The sequence below is a fragment of the Gorilla gorilla genome, chromosome 19 (assembly GCF_029281585.2).
Source record: "Gorilla gorilla gorilla isolate KB3781 chromosome 19, NHGRI_mGorGor1-v2.1_pri, whole genome shotgun sequence".
Lineage (NCBI taxonomy): Eukaryota > Metazoa > Chordata > Mammalia > Primates > Hominidae > Gorilla > Gorilla gorilla.
The window spans coordinates 66,653,667-66,673,175 of record NC_073243.2 but is presented as its reverse complement, the minus strand read 5'-3'; the positions used below and the strand labels follow the sequence as shown (position 1 = coordinate 66,673,175).

The window sequence follows — 19,509 nt, the reverse complement described above, 5'->3', positions numbered from 1 at the left end:
TTACTACTGCCTTTGTGTGTTGAATATACTTACATGGTTGTTGGTGTGTGAAAGTCTCACAATAAACCATGAATTTGTAAGCATTTAATTGGTCACTGAGTCATCGTGAAAATTCCTGGCCCAGGGGGGAGTTAGCACAACTAGGCCTATTCAAACCTGACACAAGAGGCCTGGAGGGGAGAAATTAAAGTACAATTGTAGGCCTCTCCTACTATATGTGAAGTAGTATCATAGCAGGACCAGCCGCAGACAAAACCTCTCAGACACCGAGTTGTAGAAGGAAGGGCTTTATTCAGCTGGGAGCATTGGCAAGCTACTGCCTTAAAATCCAAGCTCCCTGAGTGCACAATTTTTGTCCCTAAAAGGGCTCACAATGAGGGAAGAGAGAGATCCTCTCATATTGTTTTATATTGTTTTATACTCAGTACCTGTTTTAAAAAAAACACACAAAAAAACAAGAAACAAGGAAGTAAAATCAAAGACAGGCAGCCCTGCGCCAGGCCCGAAACCAGGCCTGGGACTGCCTGGCCTAAACCCAGTAGTTAAAAATCAACTCATAACTTAGAAACCAATGTTATTCATACATTTCAGACATTGTATAGAAGAACACTGTGAAACTCCCTGCTCTGTTCTGTTCCACTCTGACCACCGGTGCATTCAGCCCGTCACGTACCCCCTGCTTGCTCAAATCAATCACGACCCTTTCATGTGAAATCCTTAGAGTTGTGAACCTTTAAAAGGGACAGGAATTGCTCACTCGAGGAGCTTGGATTTTAAGGCAGTAGTTTGCCAATGCTCCCAGCTGAATAAAGCCCTTCCTTCTACAACTCGGTGTCTGAAAAGTTTTGTCTGCAACTTGTCCTGCTACATTTCTTTGCTCCCTGACCGGGAAGCAAGATGACTGATGGACAGCTGAGGCAGCCCCTTAGGCGGCTTAAGCCTGCCCTGTGGAGTGTCCTTGTGGGGTACTCTGGCCAGCCTGAGTGACGTGATCCAAAGAGAGCTCCCAGGTAGGCAAATGTCCGGGAGGAACGCCTCCCCAGAGCAGCGTGTAGCAGGCCCCTGTGGGGGATTAACATAGTGGCTGAACAACGGGAAGGAACTGGCACTTACAGTCCAGATATCTGAAACTTGGGAAGACTAGTCTTTGGAACTTACCCCACTCCATCTGAGTGGAAGCGTGGCCTGATCACCCATGGCATGCCTGCATTGGCACTTTTGTTCTGGTTTTGACTTGGCTTGACTTGGTAAGACTAGTCTTTGGAACTTGCCCCACTCCATCTGAGTGGAAGTGTGGCCTGATCACCCAGGCATGCCTGTACTGGCACTTTTGTTCTGGTTTTGACTTGACTTGAATTGCTGGATGTTTTGGTTTTGACTTGGCTTGAATTTTTTGGTACTCAGATTCTGAATTTCATGATTTTAGTTTGGTATAAACGGTAAAAGTGTGTGTATGCCCTTTTTACCTGTTTTTTGTTTTGTGGTGTGCGTGTGGTGTGAGCATGGTGTTTTGTCTCGAAGCAGCATGGGTCAGGCACAAATAAGCCCACCCCACTACGAACTATGTTGTAAAATTTCAAGAAAGAATTTAAGGGAGATTATGGTGTTACTATGACACCAGGGAAACTTAGAACTTTGTGTGAAATAGACTGGTCAGCATTAGAGGTGGGTTGGCCATCAGAAGGAAGTCTGGACAGGTCCCTTGTTTCAAAGGTATGACACAAGGTAACCTGTAAGCCAAGGCACCCAGACCAGTTTCTGTATATAGACTGTTACAGCTGGTTTTAGACCCCGTTCCCCCCAACAGTAGTTAAGAGAACAGCAGCATAAGTGGCTGGCAGAGGCAAGGAAAGACCAGCAGAGAGAAAAAGAGACCATCTATACCAATTCCAAGTTAATTTAGACTAAACAAGATCTTATTAATAGCAAAGGATAATTGAAATCCCAAACTTACAAGGTTTTCAATAAAAGTGAAGTTTGCTGAAAGTTAACAGTGTAACATGTATTATGGTAACTTCTAATCTTGTGGCCTTAGACAGTCTAGTCCAAAGACATAAAGAAAGTTTACTTTAAAAAAAAAAAAAAAACAGGAATGGATATCTGCAAAAAAAAAAAAAAAAAAAAGGAAAAAAAAAGGAAAAAAAAAGGGGGGGAGGCAGAATTTATGTAAAAAGAGTGTTATATGGGAAATTCAGGTCCTGAAAGAAATTAACTGGTTGTTTAAAGAAAAAAATGTTTGTAATAAGTCAGAAAGTTGAGACATGTTGAACAATTGCAAAGTCACGAAAGAAAAAATGTTATACAAAAAATTTATGCAAAAAATGTTGTATAATTTAAAAGTAATAAGGCCTCCCAAGTACTATTTAAAAAAAAAAACAGTTTATGTGCAAGGTTTATAAGAAAAGCAAAATATACCTTTGGCAAAAAGATTATAAAGGGGCACAAAAATGTGGATTTTTACCTACATTAAAAGGTTAAAAAAATTATTGTTTTGAAAGTTTAAGCAAGTTTTAAAACCTTAATTGTAAAAAAAAAATTCTCTGTGTAAACATATTAGCTGAAATTAAAAAGGTATCATCCAGTTTTTCTGTGGACTGGACATTAAAGTAAAAATGCAACAAGTTTTTCTTAAAGCATAAACCTGCTCTTTAACAAAAATTATAAAAGGTTAAAAAGAGTCTGTAAAATCTTACCTTAGGGTCAAACATAAAAAATTGGATAAATACATCTACAAGGTTTTATTAAAATTAAGTTTAACATTAATAACAACACTAATATAAAGGTAAAATTTAACTTATCTGGTATAAAAATCATACAAAAAGCATTATTAAATATAAAATGGTGTTTAGCTTTCTTTGGTCTAAAAACTAATAAAAATAGGTTCTAAAAGACACATTCATTTTACTAGAGGATCATAGAAGTTGAAGACTTAAAAGAAACTTCTGCAATTAAGACAGCATACCAAGATGCAAATGCCTGCTTGAAATGGATCAAATATTCCATCTGCACGTTAAACAAAAGCAATTGTTATGCTTGTGCACATGGCAGGCCAGAGGCCCTGATTGTCCCCCTTCCACTAAGGTGGTCCTCCTATTGACCAGGGGTGGGCTGCATGGTAGCTCTTTTCCAGGATTCTGCAGCCTGGAGTAATAAGTCATGCCAAGCTCTCTCTGCTATATCCCGAAGTCCCTGCGGGTCAGCCCCCGAGGGCCATCCAGTTTCCGTATCCCAACACTAAGTTCACTTTGTGTCTCTCACGGCAGGGAGGAGACTTAGCATTCCTTGGAGACCTGAAGGGAGGCAGTGAGCTTAAGAATTTTCAAGAGCTTATCATCAATCAGTCAGCCCTTGTTTCTTTTAATGGTTTGACATCAGAGGTGGGATCTCAAGTAGACCTCCAGTGACTTCCAGGAGCACTGAGTGACCAAACAAATATACCCACCAGGGCCCACTGGGGAGATTTAGCTCTCTCAGCAACTGGGGTCATAGGTGAGTGCTTGCTTGGATTCAAGCTCCCCACAAATTTGTGCTTTGAGCAATCAAATTTATTTGTGCAATGATTTATTGAACTGCTTCCAGGATCAAATTGGATTGGATAATTAGCTGGATTGGATTTAGAGGCCTCAGGTAGGTAACTTTTGAAAATGGATTGTTCCAAATCTAAAAAGTATGGTACTCTAGAAAGGTGGGACTTGACTTTCTGGAATACCAACTAATTTTATATACAAAATATATGGGCTTCAGTACCTGTGTACTTTGGGAAAAATGGTTAACCTTACTAAAGACAACTCATTAGAATTATAGTGACCACAGTAGGGAAATTTTAACCTAGATTAAAATTATTCACTTGTGAAATGCATTTGAAAATTAAGCATCAAAATGCCACAAAAGTAATGGGATGTAGTTTTTAATTGGTATAGCATAGGCATCAAAGATTTAATGAATCAAAGATTGACTTTCAGAATGATCCTTTCAGAAGGCAAATGAAATATTAGTCAAAAGTGTTAGCCATCTGGGCATAAAATCTTGTTCCATTGATCAGAAAAACAATTTGGATCCAGATATTCTTTAATAAGTTGGTGAATTCACATTACAGTACCTGGAACATGGCTAAATTTTTAAAGTGAGAGCTATAAGATTTGTTTCTGCTTATATGTTTATGCATGTCTGTATGTTTAATATATATGTATAGTACTTTTTTCTATCCCCTGATGATATTGCCAAATTAATTTATAAAGGAGCTCTATTTAATTGGTTTTAAGAAAAATAAATGCTTACGAAAATCAAGTATTCTCTCAGCAAAATAAGAACTCAAATGCTTTTCAAATTCATGTGAATTGAATTATCTTTGATAAATATTGCTGGTATAATTAAAACAGGGTAGTCTTAGAGTTGTCAGTATTAAATATAATCCAAACACACAATTTTTATCTCCATTAGATGTTTAAGACCATAAAATTGTAAGTTTGTCTATTACTTCATGTATATCAAGCACAGCATAAAATTAAAAGTATTTAAATTTTTGATCTTACTTTCATGATGGCAGCCTAACATACACGTGCAGTAAAAATAGTTAACAAGGAAATAATCTGATGCTAGCTAACTTTGTTTTGTATCAGTGTGCCTACTTAAAAATAGCTTCCCAAATAAATTTGGAAACTTAAACCTTTAGAGTTTTGCTAAATTAAGTTAAAATATGGATATTCATTGAATACCTGGGTCATTTCCAAAAAAAGCAAAATAGTGAAACATTAATTGCTGAATATAAGTTTAAGTTTATATAGTTTTGGCATCTTATTTTCAATATGGCATAGAGAAGCTAAATATATCTGGGTCTATTAATAAATATTAAAAATTAAACTTTGAGGTAGCCATATATTTCTGGAAATCATGACATGGTGTTTATCTACAGTATGCTGATTCACAATTGCTAAGATTCAGATTCTAATTAATATATTGTAATTAAAACTAGAATAATAAGAGAGACAACTCCTTATGAGGGGAAAGTATAACATGTTTTTGGTAGGTAATGCTTACATAAAATATGTGTTCTTGTTACAGGAAAAAGACAGTAATTTTTGTCCTATAATAGTATGACTGAGTGATTCAAAGTAAGAGGAAAAAAGTGTAGAATAAATAACTGAAGGGATAAAAGAAGGTTTAAAGTTTTATGGAAGGTAAATCTTGTGAAAGGAATTGATGTGATCAAGCTGGCTAAGATTAGAAGAAATTATTTGTAAATTTTCCCTAGACACGGAGCATTAATATTAAAAGCACACTGATGCAAAACTAGAATTTTTTTCTCTGTTACAACAACAAGTTTTTTTAAGAGTATTGGTCTGCTCTTAATAGGAAACTGTGGAAGGTTTTCTTTAGCTTTTGGGTAATTAGCCTAGGGAAAAAAGATTCTTTGTTTTACGAAAATAATTTCCTTTGCTTTCAGTTGTCTTTATTATATTTTTGATTTCTTAAGAAAACTGCGTTCTATTGATGAGGTAAGGTTTCTTATGCAACTATATAACTTTCTGTATTTGCTTTTGAAGTCTATAAATTACCACTGGTTAGGTGAATGACTATTATTTCACAGTGACCTGTTACCCTATTTTGATCAAGTGTTTTAAAGTTTTTATGTTTTGACAAACTTTTCAATATAAAACTCTAAATTAAGTCTTTTTCCTTGGCCTAGAATTAACTTTGATATATTTCAGGTGCATCCTCAGAACACTCAAAATGATATCTCTTCTAATAAAAGTACAAATATAACCCAATTGGGTTTTTTTGATACATTAAATTCTATAGGGAATGTCATCAAATAATAAGTAATACTAAACTTTCTCTGAGTTATATTTGCATAGTTGTATTAAAATATGTATTCCATATATTATATGAAATTCATATATATCTTACAGTCCTGGTATAATGTTATCAGTCATAATTCTAATTATCTTAAAATATTGTATGCAACAGAAATACACAAATTTCCTTGTCAATTACATCATTATTGTATAATTATTGTAATGAACTCTCATCAGATCTTTTTATCATGACCATTTAAAGTCTTGTCATTCAGAGATAAATAATTGTTTACTCTGGTACTTTACTGAAAGCTATTGTAGGTAAGCTCTATAAGCCTAAAGTGTTTCATCACTGAGGATATTCATAGAAAGGACTCTAATAAGCACACATTTCTGATATCTTTAAGATCATACCATTGGACTGGATAAGAATTCCCAGAGGTCTAATGAAGAAACCGATTTGTTCCATAAAACTACTAACCCAAAATCAATAAGAAAAAGAATTAATTGAATACTAAGGAAATACCAGATTTTTCATGCTAACTCAGCCAGTACCAAAATTGTTAAGATATGAAATTTGAATGAACTGTATAAGATTAACCCAAGACAAATAACCTATGATAATGTATTTAATAAGAAGTACTATGTGCCTAAATTGGAGAAGCAAAGCTGGTGTTTAAAAGGATATAAATGCAATGGTAAGCATTGACCCATGGAGAGCCTAGACAGCCACTCAGTCCTTCTTGTGTCCTTAAATCTCCTATTATTAAAAGTTCTGCACTGTACGACTCATAATGGAAGAGGTAAAAATTACAGAATTTATGAAAAAATATTGACGGATGGCTGTTCTAAAATTGCTAAAATCATTTATAGTCAATATTTCATTCATCAAACTAATAATTTCTGTAAAACAATAAAAATCTCAGATGGCACATTTCCAGCACCTATTGGATCATTTGAACATTTACATATGGGTTTTATTTAACTGCCACCTTCAATGCATGTTATTTAGTTGTATAAGCATCCTCATGCAGAAAGGGTGATGCTGCAATAGTAGTTAACAGGTTATTGGAAAATGTGTTTTGTTTATGGGGAGTTGCTGGAGGAATCTCTGGCAATGGAGGTACTCATTTCACTGGACAGGTTGTAAAACAGTTAGATAAGGTATTAAAAACCCAATAGTATTAGGCAAAGCTTACTGAATCAATTGGATTTCTCCAAAGGTATCACTGATTTATGGCAATCAGATCCACTTCTACTGGAAAACATAGATTTCCTTATAAAAGAATTGTGGTTAGGCATATGCCCCTAATAATAGAAACTCGTGTATTTCATACTCACATAAGCTCTAACATGATTCAATATTTCAGGTTTTAATGCATTATGCCAAAGTATATTTTCACCAGTATAAAAAGATCTTCATGACTCACCAATTTACAACCAGACCTTTCATGATCCAGAACCCAGACAATGAGTTTTTGAAAGCAACTCAAATGCAAAGTCAAGAGACTGCCCTTGAACAACTTTGGAAGGTACTATACCAAGTTCTTCTTACCAACCATACAGCAATAAAACTTCACGGCTTGGATCCACTCCTTTCAGCCCAGGAGAGCCCCTCCAGACTCTTGGGACTGTACACTCACCAGAGATCTCAAGGTAAAATTGCCCAGAAAAGTTTCTCCTCAGAAGGGGATGTCATCCTAGACATGGACAGCTTTCTGAAGATTATGGGTTAAGATTTTTCCCCTCTTATGAAATCTTTGTCCCTTTTCCTCTCTTTCCTGTGTTTCTTTTCTGTTTATACATGAGAAAATAATGTAATAATTAAGATTTTATGATTAGTAGGTTCCAGGGGGAACTTAATTAAATATTGGATATGTCACATTAAACCTAAATCCTTACATGATCTTAGAGACTTTCTGGCTCACTCTTTTAACAAATTTAATTGATCTTTCAAGTGCAATATCTGGTTCTTTCTATAAAGTTAAGCTTTTACATGCACACATTCGGATTCCTTGTTTAAAACTAGCAGTAGGCAAAACATATAGTGAGGATTTTACAGTTAAATTTTGCCAGAAATTTAGTAAGAAAACCAAAAGAAAGATAATTTGTTTGTGAACAGATGTATAACCCAAATCCCTTGATTGCGCATAGCCTGAAACCATGCAATGATTCAATAATGGAGCCTTAGATAAATATTACTAGCACTTCCCTACTGATAACCCTGAATGCACAAGGCATCCCACAGGGAATAGTCTGTTGTGCCCCTCCAAGATATATTTTTATCTGTGAAGGATTTAATGAACAACCATACGTGTGGGCAACTCTGTCTTAATAAATGGAAAACAAGGCTCAGTGTAGATTAGGGATTCTAAAAGTACCTTTGTCACACCAAAACAACTTGGAAAAGGAATACTTCTTAATTTGCACTATGGAATAAAGATGTTTTGCCAACAGGCATAAATTCCTGTAAATGGGTATCTTTTGTTAGAATGCTTTTTCTATGGCTTGGCACAAACTTTAGCTATAGCACTGACTCTACTGAAAATGCTACAGTTGCCCAGCAGACATCTTAAACTTCTCCGGATAGAGTTGTTTCAGGTAATAAGATTCCTTTGGACTATCTGTTGGCTTAGCAGTGGGTATTGTGTGTGATAGCTAATTCTTATTGTTGTATTTAGAAAAATTTGTTTGATATAATAGAAACCAAGTTGCAAGAAATCAACAAACTACTTGGTTAAAACAAGTAGATTCCTCTTCTGGATCATTTTTTATGTATTTGATTTTGATAGGTTCAATTTCTGTAGGCTCCTATTAAGAAGTATACTTTAGTATCTTCATATTATCCTTTTGATAGCCCTCATAATAATCTCCCTGTTACATTGCTTTCTCTCAAGAGTCTTAAATGCTCTAATGCAGCCATCTGTTATACATCAAATTGTCTTACTACAGTTAGAATAATGAAAACATAAAGGGTTTATACAAATCATCCAACTGACCTAATGTTATGAATTGTTAATTTAATGCTGAGACCAAACATGTCTGATGCAATAACAGAGAGTGTCATCAATGCACAAATATTTGGTCACTCTCTTAAAGTTGAGAGGTGGAACAAAACAGAAAAATTGTTAAATCATACTAAATTTGGCCTGAGGTTGCCTCCATACTTTGATTTGAATTCCTTTGTAGTGAATTTGCAACCTAAATTAGTATGTAAATGAACTACAACCTAACCAGGTGTATATTTTTGTACAAGTAGCTGTGTCTCAGCCAATCGTAGCAGCCAACCTTCAGCCAAGCACAGGCTGCCAACTGATTGCATCATGCCCAAATAAGCCAAATGCCCAGCTGTAGCCAATCAAGATGTTTCTGTACTTTCTTTCTTTTATCTGTTTATAAATACTGCCTGTCCACATTGCTGGGTGGAGCTTGCTGGAAGTCTGATTGTTCTTTGCTCAAATGAACTCTGCTAAATTTAATTTGCCTCAGGTGTTTTTTATTTTTTATTTCTTTATAGCAAAAGGCAGACAAATTCGAAGACAAATAGGAAGAACAAGGGCAACAAGAAGAAAAGAGTAACTAATATAATGGATATTAATCCAACTACATCAATAATTTTAAACAACAGTGGACTAAATGCACCAATTAAAAGACAGAAATTGTCAAAGTGGAACAAAATCCACAAATCAGTAACTGTATGTTGTTTATAAGAAACCCACTTTAAATGTAAATGCACATAGAGATTAAAAGTAAAGGAATGGAGAAATGTATACCATGACAAAGCTAATAAAAAGAGAACAAGAGGAGCAATATTAGTTACTAGAGATAAAGAGGAGCCTTACATACTCATAAAGAAGTCAATTCTACGTAAGACATAAAAATCCTCAATGTATATGCACCTAACAACAGAGCATCAAAATACATGAGGCAAAAACTGATAGAACTGCAGGAATAAATAAATTAACCCACTATTATAGTTGGAGACTTCAATGCCTCTCTCTCAGAAATGGACAGATCCAAGAAATGATGAAGGGCATAGTTGAAATCATCATCATCATCATCATCATCATCAATTAACTGTATATAATGGGCATCTATTGTCTACTCAATCCAATAACAGCAGAATACGTGTTAGTCTCAAGCCCACATGGAACATTCACCAAGATAAATCACATTCCAGGCCATAAAATACATTTAACAAATTTAATAGAATAGAAATTATACAGTCTCTGCTCTCAGACAACAATGAAATTAAACTAGAAATAAATAATAAAAAGATACCTTAAAATGCCAAAATATTGGCGATTAAACAACATGCTTATAAATAACATATAGATCAAGGAATACATCTCAAGAGAAATTTAAACATCTTTTGAGCAAATTAAACATGAAAACATAACTTATCAAAATTTTTGGGATGTGGGGAAAGTAGTACCTAGAAGGAAATTTATAGCATGGAATACATATATTAGAAAAGAAGAAAGATCTAAAATCAGTCTTCTAAACTTCCACCTTAGGAAAATATAAAGGGAAGAACAAATTAAATCCAAAGTAATCAGAAGAAAGGAAATAAGGAGAATAAGAGAAGAAATCAATGAAATAGAAAATAGACAATTAATAGAGAAAATCAATAAAACCAAAGGTGGCTCTTTAAAAAAATTAATAAAATTGATAAGCCTCTTGCTAGGCTAACTAATTTTAAAAGGGAAGGCACAAATTTCTAATATCAGAAGTGAGAGAAGAAATATCATTATACACCTCATGTACATTAAAATGGTTATAATACTATGAAAAACTTATGCCCACAAATTTGATAATCTACATGAAATGAATGAATTTTTTGAAAGACATAATATGCTACAACTCATAAGACCATCTGAATAGGCCTATATTTATGAAATAAATTTAATCAATAATTAATAACCTTCCTAAAGAGAAAGCACCAGGCCCAGATAAGTTCACTGGTGAACTGTGCCAAACATTTAAGGAAGAAATCATACCAATTTGCTATAATGTCTTTCAGAATATAGAAGACAAAAGAATACTTCCTGCCTCATTCTACTAAGCTAACATTACCTTAATACCAAAACTATACAAAGAAATTAAAAGAAAGGAGAACTACAGACTGATATCTTTCATAAACACAGGTGCAAAAATCCTCAAAAAATTAGCAAATCCATGCCAACAATTTATAATAATTATATGCCACAGCCAAGTGGAATTTATCCCAGGTATGCAAAGCTAGCTCAACATTAAAAAATAAATTAATGTAATTCATTACATCAACAGGCTAAAGAGGAAAAATCACATGATCATATTTAATTGATGCAGAAATTACATTTGGAAAAAAAATCCAACACCTAATCATAACAAAAACTCTCAGCTAGCTAAGAATAGAGAGGAACTTCCTTAACCTGACCAAAAAGTATCTACAAAAAACCTACAGCTAATATTATACTTAAGGGTGAGAAACTAGAAACTTTCCCACTAAGGTCAAGAACAAGACAAGGCTGTTCTAGGCATCCTAGCTAATGAGATAAAATAAGAAAAGAACATAAAAGGTATACGAATTGGGAAAGAGGAAGTAAAATTATCTTTGTTCACAGAGGAAGTGATAATCTATGTAGAAAATCCAAAAGAATAAATTTTTTAAAAATCCTGGAACTAATAATCATAGCAAGATAGCAAAATATATGATTAATATACAAAGTTTAGTCACCTTCCTATATACGAGCAATGAACAAATAGAATTTCAAATTAAAAATATTAATACTGGCCTGGAGCGGTGGCTCATGCCTGTAATCCCAGCACTCAATCCCAGCACTTTGGGAGACCGAGGTGGGCAAATCAGGAAGTTAGGAGATCAAGACCATCCTGGCCAACACGGTGAAACCCTGTCTCTACTAAACTACAAAAAATTTGCCGGGCATAGTGGTGCATGCCTGTAGTCCTAGCTACTCAGAGACTGAAGCAGGAGAATCGCTTGATCCCAGGAGGCAGAGGTTGCAGTGAGCCAAGATTGCGCCACTGCACTCCAGCCTGGCAATAGAGCAAGACTCCGTCTCAAAAAAAAAAAAAAAAAATATATATATATATATATATATTTATATGTAGGCCTATATATATATATGTGTGTGTGTGTGTGTGTGTGTATATATATATATATATTTTGTTTTTTTTTGAAATCAGACAGTTTCAGTCCTCCAACTTTGTTCTTCTCTTTTAATATTGGATTGGCTATTTGGGGTCTTTTGCCTCTCCATGTAAACTTTAGAATCAGCTTGTCCGTATCTAAAAAATATTTTCGAGGGATCTTGATTGGAATTTTATTTTTTTATATATATTTATATATATTTATATATATATATATATACACACAGGCATCCCTCAAAACTGAAATACTTAGATATAAATCTAACAAAATATGTATAAGATTTACGTAAGGAAAACTACAAAACTCTGATGAAATAAATCAAAGGAGAATTAAATACATTGAGATACATTCTATGTTTATGAATAGGAAGTCAGTATTTTCAAGATGCCACTTTTTCCTGACTTGGTATATAGATCCAATAAAATTCCAATCAAACTCCCTCGAAAATATTTTTTAGACATGGACAAGCTAATTCTAAAGTTTACATGGAGAGGCAAAAGACCCCAAATAGCCAATCCAGAATTAAAAGAGAAGAACAAAGTTGGAGAACTGAAACTACCCTATTTCAATACATACTCTAAAGCTACCCTAATCAAGGCAGTGTGGTATTAGTAAAATAACAGACAAATAGATCAATGAAAAATACAGAGTCTAGAAATACACTCACGTAAATATAATCAACCGATAATTGACCAAGGAACAAAGGCGATGCAATGAAGCAAAGACAGCCTTTTCAACAAATGGTTGGACATCCACATGCAAAAAAAAAAAAAAAAAAAAAAGATGAAATCTAGACATAGACCTTACTTCCTTCACATAAATTCACTGAAAGTGGATCAGAAACCAAAATGTACAACACAAAACTATAAAACCCATAGAAAATAATGGGAGGATTTGTAAATGATCTTGGGTTTGGTGGTGACATTTTACATACAACATCAAAACCATGATCCATGAAAGAACTGCTAAGTTAGATGCCACTAATATTAAAATTTCTTACTCTATGAAAGATACTGTCAAGAAAATAAAAAGACAAATCACTAACTGAGAGAAAATATCTTTAAAAGACACATCTGATAAAGAACTGTTTTTCAAAATATACAAAAAAACTGTTAAAACTCAACAAGAAGCAACCCAATTTTTAAAATTGGCCAAAGACCTTAATAGACACTTCATCGAAAAAGATATGCAGATGGTTAAGGAGCACATGAAAAGATGCTCCACATTATCATCCATGTCATCAGAGAAATGTGAACAAAAACAATAATGAAATATCACTACATACCTATTAGCAAATGAGATTCTACTACACACCCATGGCCAAAACCCAGAACTCTGAAAACACCAAACGCTGAAGAGAACGCCGATTTTCATATGTTGCTGGTGGGAATGCAACACTGTACAACCACTTTGGAAGACAGTTTGTCAGCTTCTTAACAAACTTAACAAACTAAACATACTTACCATACAACCCAACAATTGTGTTCTTTAGTATTGATCCAAAGCAGCTGATAACTTGTGTCCACACAAAAACTTGCATACAAATGTTTATAGTAGCTTTATTTATAATTGACCAAACTTGTAAATAACCAAAATATACTTCAGTAGGCAAGTGGATAAACTGTGGTACATCCAGGTAATTCAATATTATTCAGAGCTAAAAATAAATGAGCTATGAAGCCATGAAAACACATGGAGGAAACAAATGCATATTACTAAGTGAGAGAAGCCAATCGGGAAAGGCTACATATTGTATTATTCCAAATATATGACGTTCTAGAGAAGGCAAAACCATAAAGACAGTAAAAATATCAGTGGTTTCCCGAGGTCTGGGGCAGGAAGAGGGCAGAAAGGATGAATGGGCAGAACTCAGAGGATTTTTAGGGCAGTGAAATTGCTCTGTATGATACCTGTATTAGTCTGTTCTCACAATGTTATAATGAACTACCCGAGACTGCATGATTTATAAAGAAAAGAGGTTTAATTGGCTCACAATTCTACAGGCGGTACAGGAGGCATGGCTGGGGAGGCCTCAAGAAACTTACAATCATGATGGAAGATGAAGGGGAAGCCATCAAGTCTTACATGGTGGGTGCAGGAGGAAGAGAGAGAGAGAAGGGGGAAGTGCTATGCACTTTCAAACAACCAGATTTCGTGAGACTCTATTCTATCATGAGAACAGCAAGGGGGAAGTCCACTCCCATGACTCAGTCACCTCCCACCAGGACCCTCCTCCAACACTAGAGATAGCAATTTGACATGGGATTTGGGTGGAGACACAGAGGCAAACTATATCAATACCATAACAGTGGGTACATGTCATTAAAATTTGTCCAAACCCATAGAATGTACAATACCATGAGTGAACCTTAATGTAAACTATGGACTCTGGTTGATAATGATGTGTTAGTATAGGTTCAATCATAACAAATACACCACTCTGTGGGGGGTGTTGATGATGTGGGAGGCTGTGTCTGTATGTGGGTAGTGGGGCTGGGAAATCTCTGTACCTTCTGTTCAACATTGCAGTGAACCTTGAACTGGTCCAAATAAAGTCCGGTAAAAAATAAAAATCAAAAGAGCTTTCTCATCTCAGTGTAATGGAGCAATGAAGGGACTTTTTTTTCTTTATGATATCCCAAGTCTCTTTATTGTCAATAGTTCCTTTTGTTGCTATCAATCATCACAGACAAAGGGGAAGTTTGATTTTTGGCTATATTTCCAAATCTTCTTATTTCCATTTCTATTCTCTCCTATTTTCTTCCTCAGGCAGGTACATTTGACTCCAGCTACTTTACTGGGGTATAAGCAAATAAAAATGCCATCAGATTTGGGTAAGCAAATTACAGACACATTGCATTCATTGGCAATTATTTATCTGCCTAATCCACTGCTATTTCCTTAGAACCTGTGGTACCATTGAGAGTGGTTAACCCTGTTCAAGTAATATTGAATGATCAATGAATCTGAGATAATGTAGTTTATATATTTCTCAATATGCAGTTTCTTTCTTCAAGTCCTGTGAATTTCTGATTTTAGTTCTCTCTTTGGCAAAAAGAAGTAAACATGCATTTAGGATTTAAATATTGAAATTTAATGTAATAGCTATGTGATCCTGGATGAATTGCCTAACTTCCCCTAAGTCACAGTTTCCTCACTGTAGAGACCACAATAATTGTCCAGAAGTTGGAAGAGTAGAAGAGTATCATTTGCTTAAATGCCATGGCAACCATGGATAAAAACAATAATCATGTTTCCTTTACAGATATTCCTCAGTATTTCCTCTTTTTTTTTTTTTTTTTTAATTTTCTTCTCTGGTCCATGAGACGGAGGAAAAGAAATCTTTATCCTTATTCTCTTGAGCTACTAAGACAAGATCTTACCAATTGCTAACTCTCTTGAGCTGATAGGCCTACCGTACTCTTCAGGTTTCTTCAAATGTCACAACTTTCCATCTATTTTCCAGTGGCTCCCTTCCTGTCCTGGTATAGGTTACCATTGAGGACACTCTTATTTTTAAACTTAGACACTCAGAAGATTTATTTCAGTACAGAATAGGAACCAGAAGGTTGTTATGGTTTCTAGTAAAAGTAAACTAATAATTAATTCCAGTGGCTCCTTTTGTGCACTGCCTTCTGTCTTCTGACTCAACCTGATTTTTTTTTTTGCCTCCTCAGAAGAAAGAATTCGACTCAGGAGCATAAGACAGAGGAACGACCAAGGCAAGTTTCAGAGCAGGAGTGGAAGTTTATTAAAAAGCTTTAGAGCAGTAAGGACAAAAAGGAAAGAGAAGGAAAGACTTGGAAGAGGGCCAAGTGGGCGACTTGAGAAACCAACTGAACCTCAGCCTGATCTTGATCTTACAATCTGCCAAGTCCTTTTACTTTGCACCTGGATCCAACTTTTCTCTGTACGTAGTTATTTTGCTTCATTGTAGACTTATGAAATAGCTCTTTTCAGTTCTTCAGAATGGAATGTACATTCATTTATAAGCACATATTTTGCAGTTTAAGGTAATTAGAGAATGACAAAGGGAATCACTTATTTTTTTTAAAGCTGAAGTTTTCTAAATTGTGTTATTTGAAGGTACAAAAATTGGAGCTCACAAAATGAAGGAAGGTAGAGAGAGAGAGAGAATGCAAGTAAGAGAACATATTAAGAACACAAAGAAAAGAATATGGCCTAGTTACTTCAAGGGCACCCATTATTAGAGAGGAGGAGATTGGGGATCCAAGAATAAAAAGATAAAAACCTATTGCAGTTATAGCAAGATTAATATTTCTGCATGTCTTTTGATTCTTGCTTGAATGGCTGCATAAATAACTCCTAACTTTTAAGGCTGAGGGTTTTGGCCAATGGGGTTTGAGTCTGTGAGGCAAATATCAAGGATATTGTGGCTGTTATTGAAGAAACACATAGGAGATATATCTACATCAAGAGTTGCATGGCAGGGAAGCTTAAAATAATTTGTTTGCACAGAAGTAGATTTTGAATAATATGACATTTTGGTATATTATAACATTAAAGGATAAACTTACAAATGTCAATGAAACATTTCACTGGCTTTTCTGTCAAGCATAATTAACCATAAAATATTTTTAACTCAAATGAAAATGCTCAATTCTAATAAATAAATATCCAGTACCCAGCTCTATTGTCTTTTCGCTTAAGGCATTGTCTACCACCTACCTACTACACCCTGAGTGTCTGTTAAAAATGTAGATTTCTAGGCTCTACAGACGTCCCACAGAATCACTGACCTAACACATAAGAAAAAAAAAAAGATTCTTAAATTAAGGTAGTGCTTGACTACCTTATTTTCAAAGTACCCCCAAAGACTTCAGATTGCCTGTTGAAACAAGAATGCTACATTTGGTTTAGCTATTTTTAGTTTAGAGGATGAGCAAAACATCCTATTCTAGCCATAATTATGTTAGCAGGTGTGCACCAGATAATCAACTTGACTAAATATCCGTCTTGGGTTCATACAGGCAGGATGAACATAATTAAAGTTAAAACTGCCAGCCTTCACTATTGGGGAACAAATGCTACAGGATACAGTGGACTATTAGAGCAATATTTTTCTGAGGAAGATCTTATTTTTCTCATTAGTTTTATTTCGAAGTGACACTTCATAGGCATAGAGTGGCAGCCTACATTCGGATGTAGTTATACAGGCTTAGTGTAAAGATTCAGGTCCCTAATGAGACAAAGAACATTATTAGGTACTCTGAGTGTGGGAAGATTACAGGAAATTAAAAATCGAGTATTCTAGTTTATAATTCTGCCTTTTTGGGCTAATGGGAGTAAGTTCCCTTTCTGATACTTAAAGACAGAAATCTCTTCTCTACCATTCTTGTCCAAATTTCCAAGTGAGACAGTCCCAGTCATGACAAGCTTTTTCTTACAACATGGCTTTCAGTTACTCAATGAATATTTATTGAGCACCAATGCTCCGGGCAGTAGAGAACAAGAGAAAACAGTACAGAACAAGAAAAAAAATCTTGTTTGGTGCTTACATTTAGGGAAGACACACCATTTCTGGTTGCTCCACCCTCATAGTCTGATTAGAAAGCAACATGCTAATGATAACACTTCCCTTATTCTGGACATATACTTCTATTAATTATTAGGTTGTTACTTTTACTGGAAACCATACCAACCTTCTGGTTCCTATTAATTCTACAGTGAAGTAAAACTTCTGAGTGTCTAGGTCTAAAAATAAGAGTGTCCTTAATGGTAACCTATACCAGGACAGGGTAGGCTAATATACGCTGGGAACTAGACTCTCCCACTAAGAAAAATAAAAATAATGACTATGGGTATTGGCCAAGTAATACATGCTAAGAGAGAGTACAGTATACTCTGAATTGAGTGGTTTCCAAAGTGTCTCAGGCACGGATCATTTGATTGCAAGTACAGAACCCACTCAATGCAGCTTAGGAAATTAAAGGTGAATTTGTTAGAAGGATGAAGCTATGTCTCACAGAGCAAAACTTTCATAAGGTACTACATTTTGAAACTAGAAAGACAGCGGACCCGCTGTCTAGTCTATGTTGTGTGTGTGTGTACTCGCCTCATTATGTCTGCACATGAACATCCTTTGCTTTACTAAATCCTGCATGTAACTTTTACATTTCCAGGTCACCCTCAACAACATCAATTATCATCATCATCATCATTACAAGATTAACAACAGCAACTGCATCAGTAACAACAGCATCTGCATCTATCATTTCTTTTTTTTTCATCTGTTACAATGAACTACGTCACCTATCATAAATTAGTTCTACTGACCCTCATATTTCCATCTCCCTTCACTTTTTGAAAGACTATTTTTCTTCTCAGTTATCTCTATTCTTCTGCACTATCAATCTTTCCTGAGTCGATTGTAGCAAGCAATATAACAATCCATTCAAATATTATAATACATTATATATAACGGTAAAAGAACATGTACTGTTCTTTTGAAAATTTCATGAGCAAATGGGGAAGAAAGTAAAGTTTACAAATTTAAAAAGAAAATAAATTCTAAAGATAAACTCAGGAAATCCCACTGAGAGCCAGAAAACTTGAACATTCAATCTAAGGAATAATTTATGCATTGCAATTTCATCTTATCTCATTGTGGTATTATTAATGCCTTGAAGATACTTCTCTGCAGTTATATTACAGGAAACAGTGACAAGACTGTTAAGCTATAATCATAAATGTAAAACAAATTTTTCTGAAGTCTTAAGGCAATAACTTGTATATCTATAAAATTACAAAAAATTTACAAGTTGGTCAATTTCATTTAATATTAATGCCAGAAAAATATATCTCAATTATTTTTCAAAATAGTATACATTACATACCAGAATTGTGCCCTTGAAATATATTTGAACTCTTCCAAAGAAAAAAATCCAAACTTAATTATGTCTTCTGAAGCTGATTTTTGTCATATAACACATGATATAAGTGGGAATATAATATCCTCTATTTCACAAGATTGCTCCAAAAATACAATGAGATATACTGGTTTATATATCTTTAAAAGAGATAATATGTAAAGTGTCTTATATGGTTTCTGAAATACAGCATGTATTTTAAAATGTTAGCTTCGTTTCTTATTCTCTCCTCACCTTTTTATTTTTTTAAAAACAACCTTGCAGGTGTGGGAGTATTAGCAACCCAATTAAGTATATACTTTGATGGATATAGAGCTGTGTAATGATTTCTGGTTTTTTTTCTTTTTAAGACAGAGTCTTGCTTTGTCGCCCAGGGCTGGAGTACAGTGGCCTGATTTCGGCTCACTGCAACCTCTGCCTCCCGGGTTCCAGCAATTTTCCTGCCTCAGCCTCCTAAGTAGCTGGAATTACAGGAATGTGCCACCACGCCTGGCTAATTTTTTGTGTGTTTTTTGTAGACACGGGGTTTTGCCATACTGGCCAGGCTGGTCTTGAACTCTTGGCCACAAATGATCCGTCCGCCTCGGCCACCCAAAGTACTGGGATTACAGGAGTGAGCATGTCATGATTTCTTAACTAGAATGCTTTCTTCAATCTCTTCATTTGAATT

General features: G+C 34.9%; 1 protein-coding gene across 1 annotated transcript; it reads left to right on the top strand.

Moving 5' to 3' along the window:
* The first annotated feature begins 1,611 nt into the window (after window positions 1-1,611).
* On the top strand, window positions 1,612-19,048 carry LOC109023849 (uncharacterized). The gene is made up of 4 exons (XM_019013098.2): window positions 1,612-1,713; window positions 7,166-7,451; window positions 15,627-15,859; window positions 18,093-19,048. Exons 1-4 carry the CDS (start codon window positions 1,612-1,614, stop codon window positions 18,210-18,212), a joined length of 741 nt encoding a protein of 246 aa, XP_018868643.2. The 3' UTR covers window positions 18,213-19,048.
* Window positions 19,049-19,509: the final 461 nt, after the last annotated feature.